We start from the raw sequence: 22,791 nt of genomic DNA, 5'->3' as shown, positions 1-22,791 counted from the left end.
CTCCACTCTACTGTAGTAGTGTGAAAGCAACTGCAGGTAATACATTAGCAAGTGAGCATAGCTGCGTTTCAATAACAAAACATTGTCTACAAAACCAGCTGATGGGTGAGATTTGGCCCATGGGCTACAGTTTGCTGGGCCCCGGGTCCATATTCACTCAGCTGCCTTCCTAAATTCTTCTCCAGTTCTCTGCTGGTCATGAGCAATTTTCCTGCCTCTAAAAGATCACCAGCTTCAGCTCTCTCCTAGACAGCTTGCTTAATGAATTACTTTGCGTCCTGTGCATTAGCTGGATAGCAGCATAAAAAAAGGAGGTTCCTCTAATAAAAATTATGGATATCGTTATAGCAAACCTATGTAAATTGTTCCTAAAGATTGCATGTATGCATCATGAAAAACAAGTAGTAGCTAACAGAGCCATTAAGAATATAACTAGCACACCTACACCTACTTATCCTACCTTTTTCATAATAATCCCTAAAGGTACATCAAAAATAACCATGGTGTCTATGTTTGAGGAGATATAAACATACCAACATTTATAAGGACTAAATAAAAGGGGACTTATTATCTTGAACTTAGATTTAGGGTATAGTTGTAACTCCTTGACTCTTGATAAAATGTTGCTTGAGTCTTGGATTTCAAATAATGTTAAATACATGTTATGTCCCAGAAATACAACTCTACAGTTGCATTCTTTAAACTTCTGGGCCCAAGAAATATTTGATATTTGGATAACAATGAGCTAACACATGTGAATAGAGAGAGCTATGAATGGAGGTAAGTGTCACGGAATGAAAAAAAACAGCGGGCCGGCCGCGGAAAGAACTAAGTTCTCATCCTCCATCTGGCGTCCTTTTTTATTAAGCAAGGTGCCTCCAGACATGTCATAGAGTTTTCCCGATATAAAGAAGTTTGGTAAATATTATAAGAGGTTATAAAAATGTTACATATTATTATTAAATACTTCGGAATGTTAGTTTAAATAAGTAACCTTCTGCAAAAAAAATCTAAATTGTATTTGTATGTTCTGAAGAACATTTACTGAACTCCAAGGATAAAATAGAACAAACACAATATTATTTGCTAAGAGTATACCTAAATGTTGGGCTCCCAATATTCCAGAAAATCAAAAAGCTAAAATAACAGGTAAATGTTTATTTCTAGGACAACGGCACTTTTGGCAAATCAAGTATTTGACTTTCACTATGGGATGCTTCTTAATACGCTGTATGTAAAATCTTTCAAAGTTTTCATATTCACCGCTAATCATGATACATCAATAATGGCTTCTTTGTTGGCTGAGGAATTAAACAACTAAAGCCTCTCCTCTGAAATAGGACAGTCTGAGTATTTACAGCTGGTCAAGAAGGAAGTGAGATTCTTAGAGGCACACATCAATGAGTCAGGTAGTTGTCTTGCTATAGAACTGAAATAAAATCAAATAAAGGCAAAACACTGGTAAATTGAAGTGAGTTCTCTTGCTCAGTAAACACACAAAAATATATTTTGCTAGAATCATTTGTTAACATGATTTATTTAATTTTCCAAGAAAAGTTAGGGACCTGCAATACTTTTGAGTATCTAAATCTATGAGAAAGATTAGGTGAGTAAAATGAAAAAAACAATATTCACAGACATCTTAGTGTACTAGAACATCCATCTTGATAGTAACTTTCAAAATCCTGGAAAGGAGAAATTATGGCGTAAATCAAAACCATACAGACCTAAAGAACCAGTCTTTTCAAAGGAGCAACTGTGAGACAACAAGGTCATTAGAATGTTGGCCATTTTCTATCATTAAGAGGCCTTACTAAAGCTAAGTGATAAGCTCCTTTTTGGTAACAGTTATTACACCTTTTAAAGGTCCTTTAACACTTTCGATTTCACTGGGCTTAAAGCAATGTAGAGATAAACTGTGGTATAGAAAGAAGTGTTATTTTTCTAATCGAATTTGCCACTTACTAACTGTATAACTCTTCAAGTCACTGTAATTCTTCAGGCCTCAGTTTTCTTACCTATAAATTTGAGGCTTATAACCTAATGATTTTGAAGGTAACTTCTATGTCTGACAGTTTCAATAGCCTGGCCTAGAGAAATGGAGAATAAAGATTTACTTATTTTTCCAATTTACATTCTTCAAATTTGTAGGAAAATATTTCTTCTTCAATCAAGAAGCAAATCTTCCAAACATAAAAAGTTGATGGATAGGCTCTTCTCCATAAAGGAAATAAGCAACTGAATTAATAAATTTTTTTTCATACGAAAAGATTAAGTAGAAAAGCCTAAGAAGGCTTATAAAAAGCTAGTAAAACTATTAAATTTAAAAAGTCATAAGATGCAAGGTCAATATACAAAAGTCAGATGTATTTCTATATACTAATGGCAAACAATTGCAAATTAAATTTTAAAATACCATTTACAGTAGCATCTAAAATATAAAATGCTTAGAGATAATTTATATGAAAAACTATAATAAATCATTGATAGAAATTAATGAAGACATAAATAAAATGATATACTATGTTTATGGGTTGGAAGACTCAATATTGTTAAGATATCACCTTTTTTTCATATTGATTTATAGATTCAACAAAATCTCAATCAAAATCATAGCAGGCTATTTTGTGGAAATTAGGAAGCTGATGTTAAAATTTATATAGAAATGGATAGGACTTCTGAAATAACAAAGATGGAAAACATACACTGCCTGATTTCAAAACCTACTATAAAAGTCAGTGATCAAGATAGCATGGCATTAGCCTAAGGATAGATATATAAATTAATGGAATAGAATAGAGAGAGTCTAGATAGACCCACATAGACATGATCAATTGATTTTTGTCAAAGATGTCTAGGTAATTCAATGGAAGAAAAGAATCTTTTCAACAATTTTTTTATGCTGGAAAAACTGAATATCCCAATGGGAAAAAAAATGAACTTTAACCCTTAATTGAAGTGAATCATAACTCTAATTAATTTATACTGTAAAACATCTAAAGGAAAACATATAGCAACCATGTGAAGGCAAACACATCTAAGGAAATAAAAAGCACAAACTGTAGAAGATAAAAGAGATAAATTGTCCCTCATGAAAATTAAACACTTCTCTTTAGAAAACAACATGAAGAAAATAGTCAAGTCACAGACTAGGAAGAAATATTGGCAATGCCTATATCTAAGGACTCTTTTCTGAATATATACCGTACTCTTAGAACTCTGAGTAAAAACAAAATCCAATTTAAAAATGGGCCAAAAATCTGATACTTCACAAAAAAAAAGGTATAAGAATGGCCAACAAGTGGATGAATAATAAATGCTCCAAATTATTAGTCAAAATAAAAATGTAAATATAAGCCACAATGAGATACATGCATGTAGCATGAAATAGCTAAAATTAAGAAGACTCACAATAGCAGTGTTGCCGGAGTTGGGGGGCAACTGAGCCTTTCATGTACTGTTGGTGAGAATGTCTAATGGTACATTTAATAAAACAGTTTGGCAGTCCCGTATGATGCTAAGTAGTTACCACATGACCCAGCATTCCACTGTTAGGCATTTATCCAAGGAAATAAAAAACAAAAACAAACAAACAAAAAAAACCCCGTCTGTACAAAAACATGTACCTGAACGTTCATAGAAGCTTCATGCATAACTCAAAATGGAAATGTCTCAAAACAAGTGGATGGATAAACAAAAGGTAGTATATCTATATAATGGAATACTACTTAACAATGAAAATGAACGAGCTTATGAAACACACAAATAGATGAATCTCAAAAAAATTATAGTGAGTAAAGGAAGCCCAGACATAAGAGTGCATACTATATGATTCTATGTATATGGAATTCTAGAAAGGGTCAAAATGATCAATGTTAGAAAGCGGAATGGTTGCCTGGGGCTGAGGGTAAAGGGCACTGACTACAACAGGGCACAAGGGAGCTTTGCGGGGTGGTGGAAACATTCTCTGTCTTGATTGTGGTAATGGTTACACAAGTGCATATACTTGTCAAAAGATCCCTGTTTTCTGCACTTAAAATGGATACATGTTATTGTATGTAAATTAAACCTTGAAAAAAGTTTATTAAAGAATACGAATCAATAAATTCCATGGACATCTAGCAAGTATAAAAAGTAAAAAGGATACCTTGTACACAACAGCGCATACTTAAACACACGTAACCCAGAAGGGAAGTAAAATGTTAGTGCAATATTGAACCTGACAAATTATCTAGTTACTATGGATATTGAGTTGCTGGTGAGACAGTGCTTGTGTTATTGAGGTCACTTAAGCTGATTTGGTGAAGTAGGTTTTGATTTCGGCATTTTGCTGAACAACCTGCTATGTTCTAAAGCAAGGCTTAGTCCTTATTTTAGGAGGACATAGGAGATTCTTAAAGCATCTTCATTAAACAAGAATGTATTATGCACTGTTAGTTACTTTGGGGAAAACAGGGTTGTTCGGATACCATCTCTATCCTCTAAAACTCCAGGTCTGATAATATACACTGGGGCATAGGTGGTAGAAGGCAGGTATATGATCCTAGTATAGTAAGGGTGTGAAAATTTATACAAGAGAGGGTGAAATAATGTACAACTTGATTTTAGGAAGAGGAAAGGCATCTCAAAAGAGATTACTACTTTGCTCAGTCTTAATGGAAATAACTAAATATACAAATATGTTATTTATTTGGGGGAGGTCTGGGGAGGCATTCCAGAAAGAAAGAGTTCCATGACCAAAGCTGTAGAGATGAGCTATAACTAGGAATATATGTTTTTAGCTGGAAGCCCGATGCATAAAGGGGGAAGATAAAACTGAAAATCCATGCTGGGGTTTTAATTCTTTCCATAAGTAGCTGGAAACTTCTGAAGGTTTTTGAAAAAGGCAATTAAATGGCAAGTGCAGAGTTGTGTGGTAGAAAGATTAATCTGGTAGCATGTTTAACATGAATGAGCGTGGAGAGACCAGAAGTGAAGATACCCATTAAGAGGCCATTTCAATGGTTCAGGCGAGAAATGAGAATTGAACTAGGACAGCAGCAAGGGGGATTTAGACTTGAGATACTGTGAAGTGAGAAAGAACCTTGGGACAAATTCTACATGGCTGATGAGGAAGAGGAAGTATAGCCTCAAGGCTCCAAACCAGGGTGCCTGGCAGGGATTTAACCAGTGCTTCCCCTCCAGCTGTTGATCTCATGACACTGCTCCATGGCCTTCTGAGACTACTACTTACATGTCTGCCTGCGATGTGGGCCACAGCAGAACCGCGTGTTGGTGATGCTGACATGGCTCTCGCACCATTCAAACACCAAGACATGCCAAGATCTATGTTTTTTCATGGAAAAGCATGAGGACAATCTTCAGAAGACCCAGCTTGGAGTTGTGGCTCTCCCATGAATTTGACATATCTTTGCTGACTCTCATTACTGAGCTTTTGAACCCTCATCAGTAAGAGAGACACAAAAACCTCTGTGCCTAACATTCATGGATTTTGTGGGGTCCATAAAGCACTTCAGAAAATGAAAAGTCCTGTACAAAGGGAATTCCTAATGTTATTGTCACTGGCCTCCTCAAGCATTCTCATCTTCACACACACACACCCAGGTATCAGCAACTACCCTGAGACATATATCCACATCCATCCCTCTTCTCACCCTAACATCTCTTCTATTTTTTTTCTCTAATCCTAGAATTGAGAGATGTTTAGCACAGGGATTACCATAAAAACTAGTTCTCCAAAATGCCACCAATTCCTTGCTGTATACCCAATATATACATCCTTCTCTTTTCCACAATGAAAAACAATTTAAAAATTTTGATGATTGAATGTTTGGAACGCTGCGATATCAACATTCTCAACTATTTTCTTAATCTTAACAAATTACAGGTCTTGGGGACCCGTCAACACTGACCTCAGCATTGCATTACCTTAACTCTCTTCTCTGACCCATTAAATATCCCCAGATTCAAAAACTAAATGAAGAGCCATGATCTGTTCTAATGCTGAAAGAGCTACCAAAAACGTTGTGTTAGGTTTATTGAAAGGTAGTTTATTAGCCTCCAAGATTTCAACTTCCTGAAGAATTTTGCAAGGAAATCTTAATATTTGATAATTTTATTACTTAACCTAACCCCCACACTAGGTGGGCCTCTACAGCTATCCTGGGATGCATATCATCCACGCTTTTATGCAGTATTGGGTAAATCGGTCTTTAAGAGACCTGCAGCTGACATAGATTAGGTTTACGGCAAGGAAGTGGGTGTTAGAGTTGCGCTGCCACTGTGGACCTGAGAGTTATGACTGGCTTCCAGGTCCTGGCTCTGGCACTTTCGAGCTAACTCACCTTACTCAAATATCAGAGAAAAGACACATCCTCACAGGGATGTGACGATAACGCATAGGAAAAGAGTTCTGTGAACTACAGATATTAGCTTTTATAAAACAGCAAAGAAAAAAGATTCCACTGTCTTTAAGAGGATTTCCAGTGAGAGAGGAACATTTGTCCCATATAAAGACGTGCTTATAACAATATTTTTTTCAAGGAACTCGGCTCAGATGGTACAGGAAACACATTATGGTCTACTGCGGCATGCAAATTCACTGCTCAACACAGTATGGGAACATAGATATAATCGCGAGCCCCCCAGGCCTTGCAGGTTCTGATTTTGTCTCCTTCCTTTCTTCATTCCCTTCTTCATTCTTTTCTTCTTTTCTTTTTTCCTTCTACTTTCTCCTTCCCTTCCTCTCCCTCTTCTTTTAAATTGCACTATGATGTAGGAAAATTAAAGCAACTCCTCTCAAATACAAGGAAGATTTATTTCTTTCACTTATATAAAAAAAAAATTTCCTTAATGGATTAAATGCCAAATTCTTCAGGATGTTTCAATGTAACAAAAGATAATTGTTTTAAAGCATGAAGGTAAGTTTTCCATCAGTGACTAAAAATTGGAAATAAAAGAAAGCCAGTGAAAAACTGAATAGTCCTCACTTGGCAATTATTCAGCCCTTGGAAATTTCCAAGCCCTTTGCAACCATTAATTAATTAGTGAAGATGACGTTCCACTTTACTGAGGCTAGAAGCGTGACATAAAGAGGTCTAGAGGATTTCCTCAAACTGAAAGAGGAATGTCACGGGAGGAACTGGGATTAGACTTAGGAGCTCATTTCTCAAGCCAGTAGTCACATCACTAAGCCAAGCAGAGTCAATATTGGGACAATAAGGTCCTCTGTGCACAGGTGCAGTTGAATACAGCAGTGTTCTGCTCAAAGACTAACTGTGAAAGAGCCTATCCCTACATCCACCAATGTCCCCACAACACACACAGACTATATCTGTAGCTTCATCAGCCTCTTTCCCCTTTCCCAAAACATAGACAGATGGCTAAATATCAACCTCTAACTACTCTCCTTAATAACTGCAGTGAAAAGTACATGATTTGATATTCATTTTTTAAATGTACAATATGATGTTAAAACACATGACACTGTTGAAAAACAAATATTTAAAAAAATGTTAAATGACATGAAATTCACTGATATCCAGAATCCGTAATAATGTAATAGACTATCCTAAATAATTACCTAACAATAAGAAGAAAAATAAAATTTCATGCTTTCTGGTGAGTGGTTAAGAAAAGTTTATTCCATCATCCTGAGTAGGCTGGTGAAGACAGACTAAATGCCAGTGGTGTGGCTAGACCCAACACCTTAGATCCAGGTCTTACACTGGGTGCTGATTCTTTTCCTACACCACTGGATTGGTTCCAAATGTTGAATGAAGAGGGACTGTCTGGAGTGCCTAGTGACATGATGGGAAAACAGGAAACTCAAAGACTGGCTCAGTACTTCTCACCAGATTATTCCTTCCACCTAGACATACTTTTGCTCTGTCTCATGTCTGTTTTCCCAGGTGGGGTGATAGGAGCCTTAGACAACTCAGAGCCCATCTCTTCCCTTGAGGACCATCACTCGGCCATCCTATCAGTCAGGCTGCTTTGGACGGGGCAAAACCACATGCCTATTTGAGCTTATATGTTAATGGCAATCATCCCAACTTAAATGTTTAATCGTCCATAGTGGAATTTGTTGCAGTTGCACCAAAATGAAGTAACGTTGAATAATCCAATTTTTTTCTTGACTAGTTGTTCTGGGAGCCAAGAAGGACTAATGCAAATATACTGCAATGTTAATGAAGCTCAAGGCTATCCAGACTGGCTATTTTGGACAAACTTTGTTTTTTAAAAAATACAAACTTACTAACATTTTTTTTTCTTCATAAAGAGATTTTAGTACGGAAGGCTTTCCAAGAGCAATGTTTCGAAAATACTTAACATTTTAACTTGGAAACTTTATGTTGGAAAACGATCATGGCTGGCCTTCTTTCATGTAATGGGTATTCGTAAATTTGCCCACTTGCTGGGAAAGGCTGTTTTCCTCTGAGGAACCTAAAATTCATTTTGGAGCACGATTAAAAGAGCAGATACTTTCATGGGAGAACAGAGGTTTAGTAGACACTCTACCTGGAGAGCAAGGACCTGATGGATTTTTGTTATAATGTTGAAAATGTGAATAGATATGTATCGAAATTGACACTCTTAAATGTGTAAAGGAATACATACATACATATATATACATACATACATACATACATATATATTCTCAAACCTCTACCCAGTCCATCCCCCCAAATCACCATTCAGTTTCTAATCACTAGCTCTCTAATTTCTGATTTCTAATAGTTCTAACTAAAAAGAAGGGAGGGCTTTGTTCCAACCCAATTTCTGGAAACTAGATTTGTTTCTCCGTCTCACCCCTTCCAAGTAATTCTCCTCGTCATAGTGAGAGGAAACATCATCATTGTGCTAGTTCTAGTACTCATGGAAAATCAAAGTTGTAGGTGAGTAGGTATGTGCAGTATATCTTACCTATTCAAAGGAAGTAATTGAACATGGTATTTTAAAAGACATATGTGCTTGTAATTAACTCAAACAATGAAAAAGATAACTGTAATAAAGAATTTTTTTTAATTGCCTAATAGGGATAAAGGTTTGAGAGTAAGATTCTTCCTGGAAGATCAGTAATGTGGATAGACAAGGGGCAATAAATGACTGCCATTATACTGCAGCCCCTTTCCAAAGGAAACTAGACAAGGTGTCTGTATTACCTCAGATCCCCTTGGCCTCACCTGTCTCCTGAGCCATTGCCCACTTGTTATGTCCTAGTACCCACTATGGTACCAACTTTGAGTTTTGATCACCATCACATGAGCTCAATATGACAGCAGCTCTCCTCATGTTTGCCCCGCAAACCTGTCACCTCTAGATCTGCAAATGTCCTATCTCTGCAGGCCTGAGATACTGCAGATCTATTTGGTGCCCAAGTAGACACGACATCTAAGTGTAAGGAAGTGTCTAACCCACAGAGAGAAGCTTGCACCAATGAGACAAGAGCTGGAACATAAATTATTTTCCCTTTCTTTCTCACACAAACAGATTGTCCTAAGCTCCACATTCACATGGTCTTTTGCAAGATGATCTTTCAAGATTGAACGATTAGATGCGCTTGGTACTAAGCAGCAGCCACACTGGTAATATAACTCCATATCTCCAACAAGAACTCTCTCTTGTCCTATTTCACTCATGCTTCCCTGGGATTATACTTTCTAATGAAATAAAAATAGCACATACATTTTTGCCTTAGGGTTTGCTTTCTGAGGAGGGCAGGCTAAGATAGACAGCCCTTTATTCCCATTACTTTGTTAATGAGTTTCCTACCTTCGGTTGCAGTGGAGGTGCACAGGGGGCTGGAACAGGATCTGTGATATAGGTCTTCTTGGGACCAGCTACTGGATACATCCCAGCAGGATTCTGGTTCCCTGTTCCAGAGGGAGTGTACCCCTGTTCTCGCTTCCAGGTATTGGGGAGACCTTGCTGACCATAGGCAGGATCGGAGTCGGGTTTCCCCCCATAGGCAGGCCCCACTGGGCAATAGGCTTCATAATAGCGTCCTTGGTTGGGGCCATACCCATAACTAGGCTCAGGCTGAAGTCCTGGTGGTGGAATATATGCATAATCCATGCCGCCCCGTGCTGAAAGGGGTGGACACTGCCCAGAAGTAGGGCCTGGTTGAGTGTTATAGCTCTGGGGCCCCGGCCCCGGGCCATAATATTGTCCTGGTGAAGGGGCTGCCATATAATGAGAGCTGGGCTGGGCTGACTTCACTTGTACATTGAACGTAGGCCTTGAAGGGGTAGATGCTGTAGTGTAGGAAGCTGGGACTGGCTGAGGCTGGGGTTTGAGTGTTCCAATTGGAGCCACAGGGATGGGTCCAGCCTGAGGTGCAGGCTGTGGCTTCAATGTAGACTTTTTGGTTGCTGTTAGAGGGGGTTGGTTTGGTATGACCATTCTCTTATGTCCTGTGACAGGGGTGGAAACTTGAGGAGAAGCTGTTGCACTAGTAGAGCCCTAATGTGGGAGAGAGAAGGGGAAAAAAAGGACAGAGATTATTGCCAATGAAAAATAACAAGAACAAATATTAGAAATTGCTAATTATTATTTTTACATTAACTCCACAAAATACACCCACACAAAAGCATAGTTCCTGCCTTCTAAGAGTTCACAGACTAACACAAAAATTAGTTGCATTATTGTGTACTGTCAAGGAACAATCTGAAAAGGAAATCAAGGAAACGATTATATTTACAAAAACATTAAGACAAATATATACTTAAGAATAAACTTAACCAAAGAAGTGAAAGACATGTACGGTGAAAAGAACAAAACGTTAATGAAATAAATTAAAGACACAAATAAATAGAAAGACATCTATATTCATAGTTGAAAGACTTTAATACAGTTAAGATGTTAACACTACCCAGAGTGGTCTACAGATTTAATGCTATCCTTATCAAAATCCCAATGGTGCTTCTTTTGCAGAAACAGAAAAAACCCATACTGAAATTCATATGCAACCTCAAGGGACTCTGAATAAACAAAATGATCTTGAAAAAAAAAAAATGGAGATTTCAAATTGCCTCATTTCAAAACTTATTACACAAATATAATAATGAAAATAGTGTGGTATGGCATAAATATAAGCATATAGACCAATAGAATAGAATATAGAATCCAAAAATAAACCCTTGAATATATGATAAATTGATTTTTGATGAAGGTGCCAAGACAACTTAAAGTTATTTCAACAAATGATGCTGGGCAAATTGGATATCTACATGCAAAAGAATAAACTTGGACCCTTACTTTACGTCATATCCAAAATTAACCCAAAATTTTAGTCCTGAACATAACAGCACAAACTATAATACTGTTAGAAGAAAATATATGGAAAAAGCTTCATGGCATTGGACTTGGCAATGATGAAAGATAGATAGATAGACAGACAGACAGATAGATAGATATCCAAAAGCACTAACAACAAAAGAAAATGGATAACTTGAACACTATGATCTTAAAAATCAAACTAACCAAAGATTTAGCTACATAATGCTAAAAGGAGGTAGTAGAAAAAGAAAGCTGGAGAATTATGCAGAGGGAATAAAAAAGCAAAAAAGGGTGTTTAGAGAAACAAACAGTCTGGCACAACCAAAGAGATACTAAATTTTAGATCAGAGATTCTTATCTAAGAGTGATTTAGCAAAGATAAGTCAAATACAGTTATTTATATCTTCCTTGTATATCTTCCTATTGTCTGTTGCATTCATTCATTCAACAGAGAAATACTGAATGTCCTAAGAATGTCCTAATAACACAAAGGTAAATATCTCCCTGTTGAACAATGGTGGCTATAATTATGATGGGATATTGGAAAAGGCTTAGAGAAGGCTTAGAGATCCAACGATTTGTCCTCAGGTATTAGTCTGTTAGGAATCTGCAAATATGTAGTAATACAATGTTTTAATTTTGAGATACCATGATTAAATATGTTGGTATAACAAATAATCAACCACAACTTAATTTTGTTTTTTTATTAATTTCCAGGTAAATTTTAGTATGTACAGGAAGAGAGGATGCAAGACTTTATATTATTACTGTAGTGTCATTTACCCATACCAAGCCATAAGAGATAATATGTATGTGGGACAGATGCTGCTTAACTGCTTCTTCATCCCATCCACTCCCCTTCATCACAGCAATGTGCCCAATTAAAATACTTCTCCAGACTACTTGGCAGGTAGAGTTGCCATGTGACATGGTTCTTGCCAATGAGATATACATTAAGCATTTTGGGAAAACCAGGGCTCTCCTGACATAAGCATCGATCCTTCCCACTTCTCTCTTTTCCTCTTCCTGCCTGGAATATGGATGCGGGGCTGTAAATGGTGCAGCTATAACTTGCCCCTCATGTAAAAGTCTATTGATTCAGATTTTTAGCTTTTGGAGAATAGCTTTCTGGTGCTCTAGGTTGATGCAGAGATAAAAACATTCCCAGGGACATTTGGTTAATATTTCACTTCTAGTGGTTGCCAACTAGAGAGGAAACCACCTACTGACCAGGGAAAGTTTAGAAATAAGTGGGGGCATTTTTTATGGTTACAGTGACTAGCAGATGTTCTTTATCATTGAATGGATGGGGGGGTGCAAACCATATTATTATCGAACACAAGATGACAATAGTGCCCCTCTTGACATTGACAAGACTCTTGGGCCACATAAATTCCAAAGACCAGATTGCAAAGTTTCCAGCTGCCAGCGAGAGTCACTGGTCTTCTCTAGGATCTCTCCTCCATGACACTCTCTCCCCGGTTCCCTTGAACCTGGAGGAGATGAAAACGCTGACTCTGCTAGCCCCAGACTATTGCTCTGTCTTATGGCTTCTCTATACTCAAATGGGACTATGTACAAAATGTCTTTATAAATTAACTATTTGAGAGAAGCCAGTTTCAGTGTGCCATCATTTTTTTATAGGAACCTGACTATTACAGCTATCTTTTCCGCGTATCGTTTGTCTCAATTGTAGTTTCTTAATGGTTTTACAATTCTAGTTTTAGTTCTCTGTTAAGTGACAGGAGGCTGTTCAATAGGGTTATCTTTTTGTTCTTCCTTTTTTAATACCAGCTTTTTAGGTAACAAACTTGCCACTTACTTACGCAGTTTAAGCAACCTGAATATTCTTGTTTTGGTGGAGTAACCTTTCCCTTTTTCACGAAGGTAATCTTCATAGCGCCTGATAGAAAGACACAGTTTCCTCACTGGGAAACTTATTAAAATATATATGTTGAAGAAATTCTAAAATAATTACTCAGTTAAGATGCTGACATTCAATAGTAGAGAGCATGGAAGAACCAGTTGGAATCTAGAAAAAAGATTATGGTCAGATTTTTCTAGTCAACCAAGTCTGTCTTAAAGAATGTCAGCATCATAGATGGAATTGAATGAAAGAGAAAGAATAAAGCTTTTCTTTTCTTTGATGAGTCAAGATCAGCAGAAACACAGAGTTCCTATTTGGAACTCTTAAAAAACCCAACTATAAATGGAGACAGTGACTGAGCAACTGGGCTAATGACAGGCATACTCTGCTGCAGCTGTAAAAAAGTCTGCCCCCAACACAGATGCCTCAAAAGTCATGTATTTTGAAAATGAAAACCAATCACCTTCATAAAGTGAACAAAGAAGAATTAATGTAGACCCAACTCTATAGAAGCAACTTTTTTTTCCCACAAATCTCTTCTTCTTTCTTGCTGAACACATACATACTCACTCGCACTTGCAATCACACACATACATGTGCACACACACGTGCACGCACGCGCATGCGTGCCATTTAAACAGTCTTTGAAAGAAGGCATCAGGGCACACTTTCAGGAGCCATTGCTTTCTTCTAGGAAATATTGCACTAGTAGAACTCTCTTCTGGGGATGGGAAGGTTTCTCACAACTTTATTATGAATGCTGCTGTGTATGTGCTGGCATGTTTATGAGTATTTTCTATATCATAACTATGTGTGCAAAAATAGTAAATTTAGCTAAATTTTTTTCTTTGTAATTTTACATTCTTTACCTCACTGGAGGTGGAAGGGGTAAAGAATAGGAATCATTTTAAAGCATATTTATTTATATTATTCATGGTTAAAGCAAGCTATGGCAACACTTTCCTGGCCCACATAGTCAATTAAATACATAGTGAATTTTTTGCACTTACTGGATTAGTTGGAGCTTCCAAGTATGTATTTTTGGAATTTCATTTCTTTCCCTTTTTTTTTGCAGAAATTCTTAAAGTTTTATCATGATTTAACATTTTCATTTTGAAAATCAAGCACATTTAAAAATTACTCATATGTGCATGTGTTTGTGTGTGTTTTCTGAGACTTCAAACTATGTAACAGTATTTTTACGTGGTTAATATTCTATTAATTATTTTCTAAGCATCTTCAACATGTAAAGCTCTGTGAGGTTACTGGGAAGAAGATAGTATCCTAGGATGAATAGTACGTGTCTCTGGCCCCCAAGAGTTTGTAGCCTGGTAGAGGGGCTAATACATTACCAATAACTGTTGAATGGATGTCTTCAGGCAGAATTGGCTGTGGTCACGAGCTAAGAACAGACAAGGGGCTGTAAGAGCACCTCTATGCTCACTTATTGGAGCAGTTCCTCAACTCCCTTTTAGCCAAAGTCGGAGAACAGCTTACATTCCTCTTTCTCTTACTCCTGCCCACTCATCCCCTGAACACATCTACATGTACAAATACAAACACACACACACCCTTAATCTAAGCTACTACTATGTCTTATACATAACCCCTTATTATTTCTCACTTCCTTGTACTTTATTCCAATCTTTCTTTCTCTCCCCTGGTTCTGGTCCTCACCATTACTTCTCTGAGCTATTTATCAGCGTTACCTAAACTTACTTGTCTCTCATCTCTCTTCCTCAATACCAGCACAGTGATCTCTCTGACATGAACATCCGATTGCGGCTCTCTGCTGATCCAAATCTGGCAATGACTCTGCCTTCTGTTGAACTCTCTGTTTTTTTATTTTTCCATATACTTTACAAAGACTTTATGATCTAGTCCTTGCCTCCCTGTCCAGCCACCTCCATTTTCCCTCCATCATTCACAGCATGCATTCCAGCGATATTAACTCATTTAGAGATTGGAATAGACCATATACTTATGTCTGTACTCATATGTGTTAGCCAGGTCCTCCTTCTACAGCCTGTGATCCATTCTATACAACGTCTACCATGTTTCTTCCCCTGCTGCTCAAATATAGCTAGTTATCTTCTGCTTGGCAGTTGCCTGTTTATTCTTCAAGTCTCAGATCAAGTGGTACCTCTTCTGTAATATCTTTCTTAACTCCCTTGGAAAAATTTTGAAGTTCTTTCTTTGGTTCTTCACTTATACTCCCAATAGGCTTTGTATATAGCTCCATTAAAATAATCCTATGGTGTTTTAATAATTGACTTAAATGCTTTATAAGTAGGGAAGAAGTCAAACTGTAAGCTATACAAAATCAAATTATCACGGTCTTAAGCAGAAAGATATTTATATTTTGTAAGAGAAAATCCAGGGATAGGCAGCCAAGAACTAATATGCCTGCTCAACCAAGCCAGTGGGGATTTAGGCTCTCTCTAGCTTTCTTTTAGAATTACTTTTTCAATATACTTTTTTAAATTGCTACTGATGACATTAGCCAACATACTGTCTCTGAATAATGATTCTCTTTATCTGACACAGGACCTCCTCTCTTCTCTCTGTCTATTCACTCTCTTCAAGACCATGCCCACACAACTTGAAAACTCTTCTGTTATGAAGACTCTTGAATTTCTATCTCTAGAATTTCATCTGTACTCTGAATGCTAAGCCCATATATTCAACTGCCTATTTCATGTGTCTACTTGAATGTCTTATATGCTCTTCAGGCTGAACATGTTAAAAACTGGTCATCATCTTACTTGGATCAACTTTTCATGCTTTAAGTTTGGGTTTCTCCTCTAGGTATTGCTCAAATGAGAATGCTAGGAGTCATTCTTCAGCCTCTCCCTCACATCCCATTCAATCCCATTGACGTTATTCCCTAAACAGAGAATTCTTCTTCTCAATTATGTCCACACTGCTGCAACCTTATTTCAAAACAGTACCACCTCTAACCAGGGATGCTCTAACATTATCGAAACTGAATGTCTCAGGGTCTACTTTTGTTCTCCTCAGTGAAACCTTCATTCTGTAGTCACGGTGATTTCTCTCAATTAAAATTCTAATCACATTACTTTCCTGCTTAAAAGTTTTCACAAGCTCAGTGGAATGATTTGGATTCAATCTATCTCTTCTGTCTCTTCTTGAGAGAGTTATATATCATGTCACTCTCTGACACTGACTTTCTTTCATGTCTAATATACCAGGCTCTTTCTCATCTCAGGGATTAAATCCAGGTGCTTCTCTACCTCTCTCTGAATTCTATGTCTAGCTAATTCCTAAGAATCCCATAGCCCACACAACCTGGGTGTCAGGTTCCTCAGTCAACTTTTGCCTGAATCCTTTGGAACAGTGAATGCTTTTTACTTCTCCCCTTCTACATATATCACACTTGTATATGTCTGTCTTCATAGGTTTAGACAGTGTCCCTTTTATTCACCGTTGCTTCCCTATCATATCATAGCACATAGTAGGCATTTAACAAATATTCGAATGAATGGATAAATAAATAAATGAATAATGGTCTCCCAAGAAAAATGCATCTCTTCTCAAATAACATATGAAATATGAGCTGCCTCATTTCTCTTATTACTTGATAGTTAAGAAACTCTGTGATATATTTAACGCATGTTTAATTACAGTAATCTCATTAGTCTCTCCCTTCCTCCAGCTTAATCATTTTACTTTTTGAATTTATTAGTAATACTATATTTCAGTAAAGCATTTCAGACACTTATTTTCATTTTAATAATCACATTGTATACAAAGTGCTGAACAAAGAATGGCCAGCATTAACTTCTACTTGATGCTGGCTCAACTTCTTCCATGAATAGTCAAGGGACAATTTTAAGTAAACTTACCATGAAAGAAAACACTAATGCATTTTAAAAAATTTTAACAATGTGTACTGAAACAAACAAACAAAAATCATTTTGAATTAACTACCAAGTAATCACAGTGTCCCAACCCCTAGAAATTTAGTTAATATAAATTATTTAATCAATAAAAAAAAAATTCAAATTCTGCTATATGTCAAGCACATATAAAAGCCATCATAAGACAAAGAAAATCAGGGTCCTGAACTCAGAGGATTCTTACTTTATTCATTTTTTTTTTTTTGACAATATTTGGTGTGTTGAGCAAAAATGACTTCTACTTGGAAAGGAAGTTTTCTAAGGTAACAGAAGGAGTAAGTTTACAAAAACTAAAGCCTTCTATATAAATAGCAACATAAAACTCAGAGACCTTTCATTAAATTTTGATTCCAGCTATGTAATGACACTGAAAAAAATTGCTTAAAATGTTAAATGAAAAATATAGTATGTGAAATCAATCACATGTGCAGTAAAATTGAAGCTACATAAAATGATATTTTAATGTGGATGAGGAATAGACTAAATATGGAAAGAGAGATGTATGATTTGTTAGAACATAGGATTATGAGTATTTCAACTTCAATTTTATTTTCATGACAGTTGTTTAAAGTAATTTGAATGAGATCTGATGACTGTTTTTCACTTTTACTTATCTACTGTCTGTATATCCACAAACTAAAATACCTACTGGTAAAAAAAAAAAAAAAAAAGTACGATAACAAACTTTATGTACCATTTACTTTTGTGTAAACATTTTAAATTGAACACAGTTTAGACTTAATCCTCACAAGCACCTTTGAGATAGGAAATATAATTATCTCTATTTTCTAGATGAAGATACTGAAGCATAGAAAAATTGAGCAACTGCCCAAGGCTGCATTGCTAGCAGGTGACAGATCCAGGATTCAAATTCAGGTACCCTGATTCCATTGTTTGGGATTTTAAAAACCATTCTATCTCTTTCAGGGAAACAAAATGTGAAATAGATCACATGTTAAAAAACAAAAACAAGAGATCTTTTCAGTTTATCTATGGCTTTCCTATTTTTAAGAGACTTGTGACCAAGACGTGGGTACAGAAAAATATTTCTCTTCTAGAAGAAAGACAATAGAGTCAATGGGAAAACAGACAGCAAATAATTCTTAATGTCCCTATCTGAGAAAAAAAATCAAGTGATGGGGACTGTGTAAAACTGAAGAGTTCATACTCTGTTTAAAGTCAGCTGGTCTAGTGTGCCAGTGGATGGCACCCATTGAAATATGAATCCAATGTTCCTCTTCTGACTTTAAAGTTATGCTTATTTTTTTGCAAACACTGGGAAGCAGAATGAAGAATTTTTCTAAATGTAGTGCATGAGGTACGTTTTACAACTTCCATTCTAAGTTAAGGACAGCAGCAAAAATAACTATCGTGGGGGATGATGGTAAATGAAATTGAAGGGTCGTTCACTAGAACACAGGAGGAAAAAAAAATTCAGATTTGGCACTATTTAGAGATCAGTGACACTGGAAAAGTCACATTACTTCTCTAGATTGACTCCTCAGCTGAACAAAGAATAACAAAAATACTGTTATTTTTCTTCTTTTAAAATGAGTAGTTTATCTTTTTCTTCAAATCAAAGTCTTTCTATAACCCAGAGAAAAAATGAGCTTCATTGGATGACACACAGGGTTGAGGGGAGCCCACCCATGTTTCTTGTTCTTCTAATACTATTCTTCTGTAAAAGAAGACATAATGACACTCAATTTCAGTGATTCAAGAGTAAATCCTGAATATCTACAATAAGTTTTAATGGCCAATAAGAGCTTGATCACTAATGATTCCCACCAAGCAGGTATCTAATAATGGCTGAATAAGTGAATAAATAGACTATTTCAGAGTTTGAAATGGCATGCATTCCTCATCTGCAACTTGTTTTTTTCTCAACAGAAGGTTACTTCATAATTTTCTCCAAGCCCTTAACCAAAGAATAACTTAATTTTGCTTTCCTGAGTCCCCTCACTAATTATCTTCCATAATTCAGGGTTTACTACAAATAGCTCCATTCTTTGCTCATTTGGGCCTCTCACACTATCCGCTTGATAGATGACCCCATGAACTAGAAAACAACCTAACAGATTAAAAGCACGATATATGAACACATTACTATACATTTAGAGAAGTACTTCTCAAATCTTGCTATACAACAGAATCATTGAGGGCTTTTTAAATACAAACTATCTTTCATTTAGGACTTTTAAAATACAAATTATCTTGGACCTGTGCACTCAGAATAAAGTCTGAGGAATTAAAAAGAGAATTAAAAAGAGAAAGGGCAAATTATTCTTTGCTCAAACCAGAGTTCAGAGCCTCCTTTTTAGGTGTTGTTATGATAGAATAAGGAATTGCACCTCGGACTGGGGTCTAAAAGGAATGGGAGAGGGTTACCCCAATAGCAGACATCTGAAGAGAGAAAATAAAGTATATAAGCTTTAGTTATTAGGATCCAAACTCCTGGCTGCTACAAAGCTCTAATCAACCAAGATCTGACAAACAACTTAAAAAGACAGGAAAAGAAATCATAATGGGGAATAATTACTTGATGGTGTTTCAGTTTGGGAAGATAAAAAAATGTTTTGAAGATGGATGGTGGTGATGGTTGCACAAGGATGTGAATGAACTTAATACCACTGAACTGTATTCTTAAAAAATGGTTAAGATGGTGAATTTTGTTATGTATATTTTACCACAGTAAGGAAGGAAAGAAGGAAAGAAGGAAGGAAGGAAAGAAGGAAGGAAGGAAGGAAGGAAAGAAGGAAAGAAGGAAAGAAGGAAAGAAGGAAAGAAGGAAAGAAGGAAAGAAAGGAAGGAAGGAAGGAAGGAAGGAAGGAAGGAAGGAAGGAAGGAAGGAAGGAAGGAAGGAGGAGGTGAGGGGAGGAGAGGAAGAGGAAAGAAAAAAGGAAAGAAATGACAATTTAAAAAAACCTAGAACTTTATACATTTTAAAATCAGGTTAGGAAACACTGTTTTATATCTGTTAATATATGCATCTCTCTATATCTCTCATATGCACATACATACATATATAGCTAGAAAGATTTATTCTCAAACTGATAACAGTGGTTATTTTAAGGGGGTGATTTTTGGATGTTCTGTATACTTTTCCTATTTCCAAAGTTTCTAACACAACCATATATTACCTTTTAATAAAAGGAAGAATAAAATATATAATTTTTAAACCAGCACACACTGAAAAAATTAATATTGTAGTATCCCAATTTGTGTGTGTGTACATAGACAAAAAGCAAGGAGTGTGGTAAAACGTTAAAAATTATTTAAAAAATTTTAAAGCTTAAAAAATATATCAGCTGATACAATTAACAGAATCTTTTGTTTCCCCTTCACATTATCCTGTATTTTCCATATTAAAGTAAAAAGTTACTTCATAATGGTAGCAGAAAGCTGGTGAATGGTTAAAATGATCTCAAAGATTACTTTTGAAATTAAAATCACGGGATTTTAATTTGTGCCACTAAGCTCAAAACACTGCTGCCAATATAGGAACATTACTAATACACTAATGTTCAGTCAGTGCTGGACACCTAAACCACACACACACACGCACGCATGCACGCACTCAGGCACAGAATCTTACAAGCTTCCAAAGAGTTCTTGTCAGATGCAGGCATAAATATCTCATTTCTGTGTACTGTATCAGCACTTCATTCCACAGTACAGTGTTCTGCAAACATGTACTACATGTACTACAGCTAGAGGGGGGCTACTCTTAATAGCTTCAGAGGCAGAAATAGCAAAAACAGCATGGCCTGGGCTGACATTCGAGAGCAGTTTTTGTCTGAGAAGCTTTTCCATTTAATTAATTCTCATAACACTTCTGAACGGGTATGAGATATTTTGAAGACAAGTAGCTCCCTGGACTACCAAAGACACCAATATCAGTATGTGGAGTTTATTTTTTTTCCCCCAGAAGTAAAATCAAGTCAGTTGGAGCACGAAGATGCTACTTTGAAAGTCCTCATTTCTTAATTCCTAACTATTAAACAGTGAAGCAAAGATCCAGCTGAGGCCCTGTACTTGCATGTTCATAAAACTAGCATGTCATCATGCTAAAAACAAGAAAGCTGTTATTTTAAAAAGTGTACCCCAATAACTGTTTAATGAGATGGTATGTCACTAGTTTTGAACTTGAGAGGTCTTTGAGGCTTCTGTTTATACAAATACCCATACAGTACAGTACACTTAGTCCCTAGCACTTATGTGGCTAGCACTGGATAAAATGCCATTGTGATGAGGGTTAATTCAATCTGAGTATGTTCCAGGATCTAGGAATGCAGTGAGAGAAGAGCCTATTTCCATAGCAAGCAACATCATACCCTGAATCATCCCTTCAAGGGCCTATGCAATTTTATCTAATCAGACCGGGGGATTAGTGAATGAGTGTTGAACTAATTATCCAAGAAATGAAAAAAAACAAAAATACAATATGTTTGAGACCATGGTAGTATGTATGTATTTTTATGTGACCACTTCCATTAGAATTTGGAATAATAATTTTGGTGGGTAAACTGGCAATGAAGAGCCATTAAAATGCTCATAACGTATGTTAACTTTTTAAATTAGAGGGTGGCTAAGGAAATCATGGGACATTGGTCTGATGAACTGTTATGCAGCTGGTAAGCAGGGAAACATGTATTCCAAATAATTGTCAACAAAGAAAAGTAAAATAAGGGTGTGCGTGTATGTGTGTGTGTGTGTGTGTGTGTGTATAAACAAAAAGTTTGTAAACATAATATTTTTTAAGCTTAGTAGATATCCCAAAGCCTTACAGTACTGTGATTGAGTGTTATAAATATGGCCATACTATTTTTTCTTCTCCTTGTATTGTAAACGATGTTGATTCTATCTCTTGATTTTTCTAGTTCTCACTATTAACTTATTGTTATCCTAGTTCAGTCCACTATCAGTGGTGCTCTACATACACACTATATATGTATTTTTTTAACTGACTTCTCATTGTCCTTTAGTACTTTTTGCTGCAATCAGACTATTTCTAAAAATTATTGCCTTTCTTTATTAAAATCTTCCAATGGTTTTCATTGCTCTTAGGATGAAGTCCAAATTCCTTCCTGATAGAGTTGCCGCTTAGCTTTCTAGTCTCCTCTCCTACTTTCTTTCCTTCGGACTCAATGTACCAGCCATTCTGTGGTCACCCAATTGAACATTTTCTTGCTCCCACCTTCTCCTCCATCTCATCTCCTAACTAGTATTCATCCTTCAAGTTTCAAACGAATGGCACTTCTGGGAAGCCAGTCCTGCTTCTCTAAGCCTAGGTAACACGTCATCACTGGTGTCCCTCTAATAGACTGTACTTAACCTACAATAACCCTTGTCCATTGCTTTGCAATTCTTTCTTTAATGTTCTCTTCCCCACTAGTTTCATATGGACAATGACTTTGTCTTTCTCATTCAACATGATACCCTTAGCATCTAGCAAACAGATACTTCATAAGTATTTGTTCAATGATGAAAATTATTTCAATAATGTATTACTGACACATTCTATAATAGACAGATGTTTAATAAATAATAGCAATAACTGGCTAAATTATAACTGCCCTACACTCTTCTCCTCCCCCCACCAGTTCTGAAAAGCCAAATCTTTATTCATCTAAGAAGTATTTAAGTGGATAGAGGGTTTTGCACTTTGATCTAATTTAACAAAATATTCTGGGTTAGTTTATACATTTTAGTATTCTTAGCTGT

The 22,791-nt window shown here is 36.3% G+C and overlaps 1 protein-coding gene across 25 annotated transcripts in view; it reads right to left on the bottom strand.

Annotated features, from left to right (window-relative positions):
* Window positions 1–22,791, bottom strand: part of LPP (LIM domain containing preferred translocation partner in lipoma) — a 613,522-nt gene that overhangs the window by 227,292 nt on the left and 363,439 nt on the right. For all 25 annotated transcript variants that reach the window (XM_025042205.1, XM_025042204.1, XM_015599903.2 and 22 more), the window contains one exon: window positions 9,775–10,464. In XM_025042205.1, coding sequence (XP_024897973.1) covers window positions 9,775–10,464 — 690 coding nt within the window. The remainder of the gene's footprint in view (window positions 1–9,774; window positions 10,465–22,791) is intronic.

The sequence above is a fragment of the Pteropus alecto genome, unplaced genomic scaffold (genome assembly GCF_000325575.1).
Source record: "Pteropus alecto unplaced genomic scaffold, ASM32557v1 scaffold88, whole genome shotgun sequence".
NCBI lineage: Eukaryota > Metazoa > Chordata > Mammalia > Chiroptera > Pteropodidae > Pteropus > Pteropus alecto.
The sequence above is the reverse complement of the archived record's forward strand: the minus strand, read 5'-3'. Positions and strand labels throughout refer to the sequence as shown.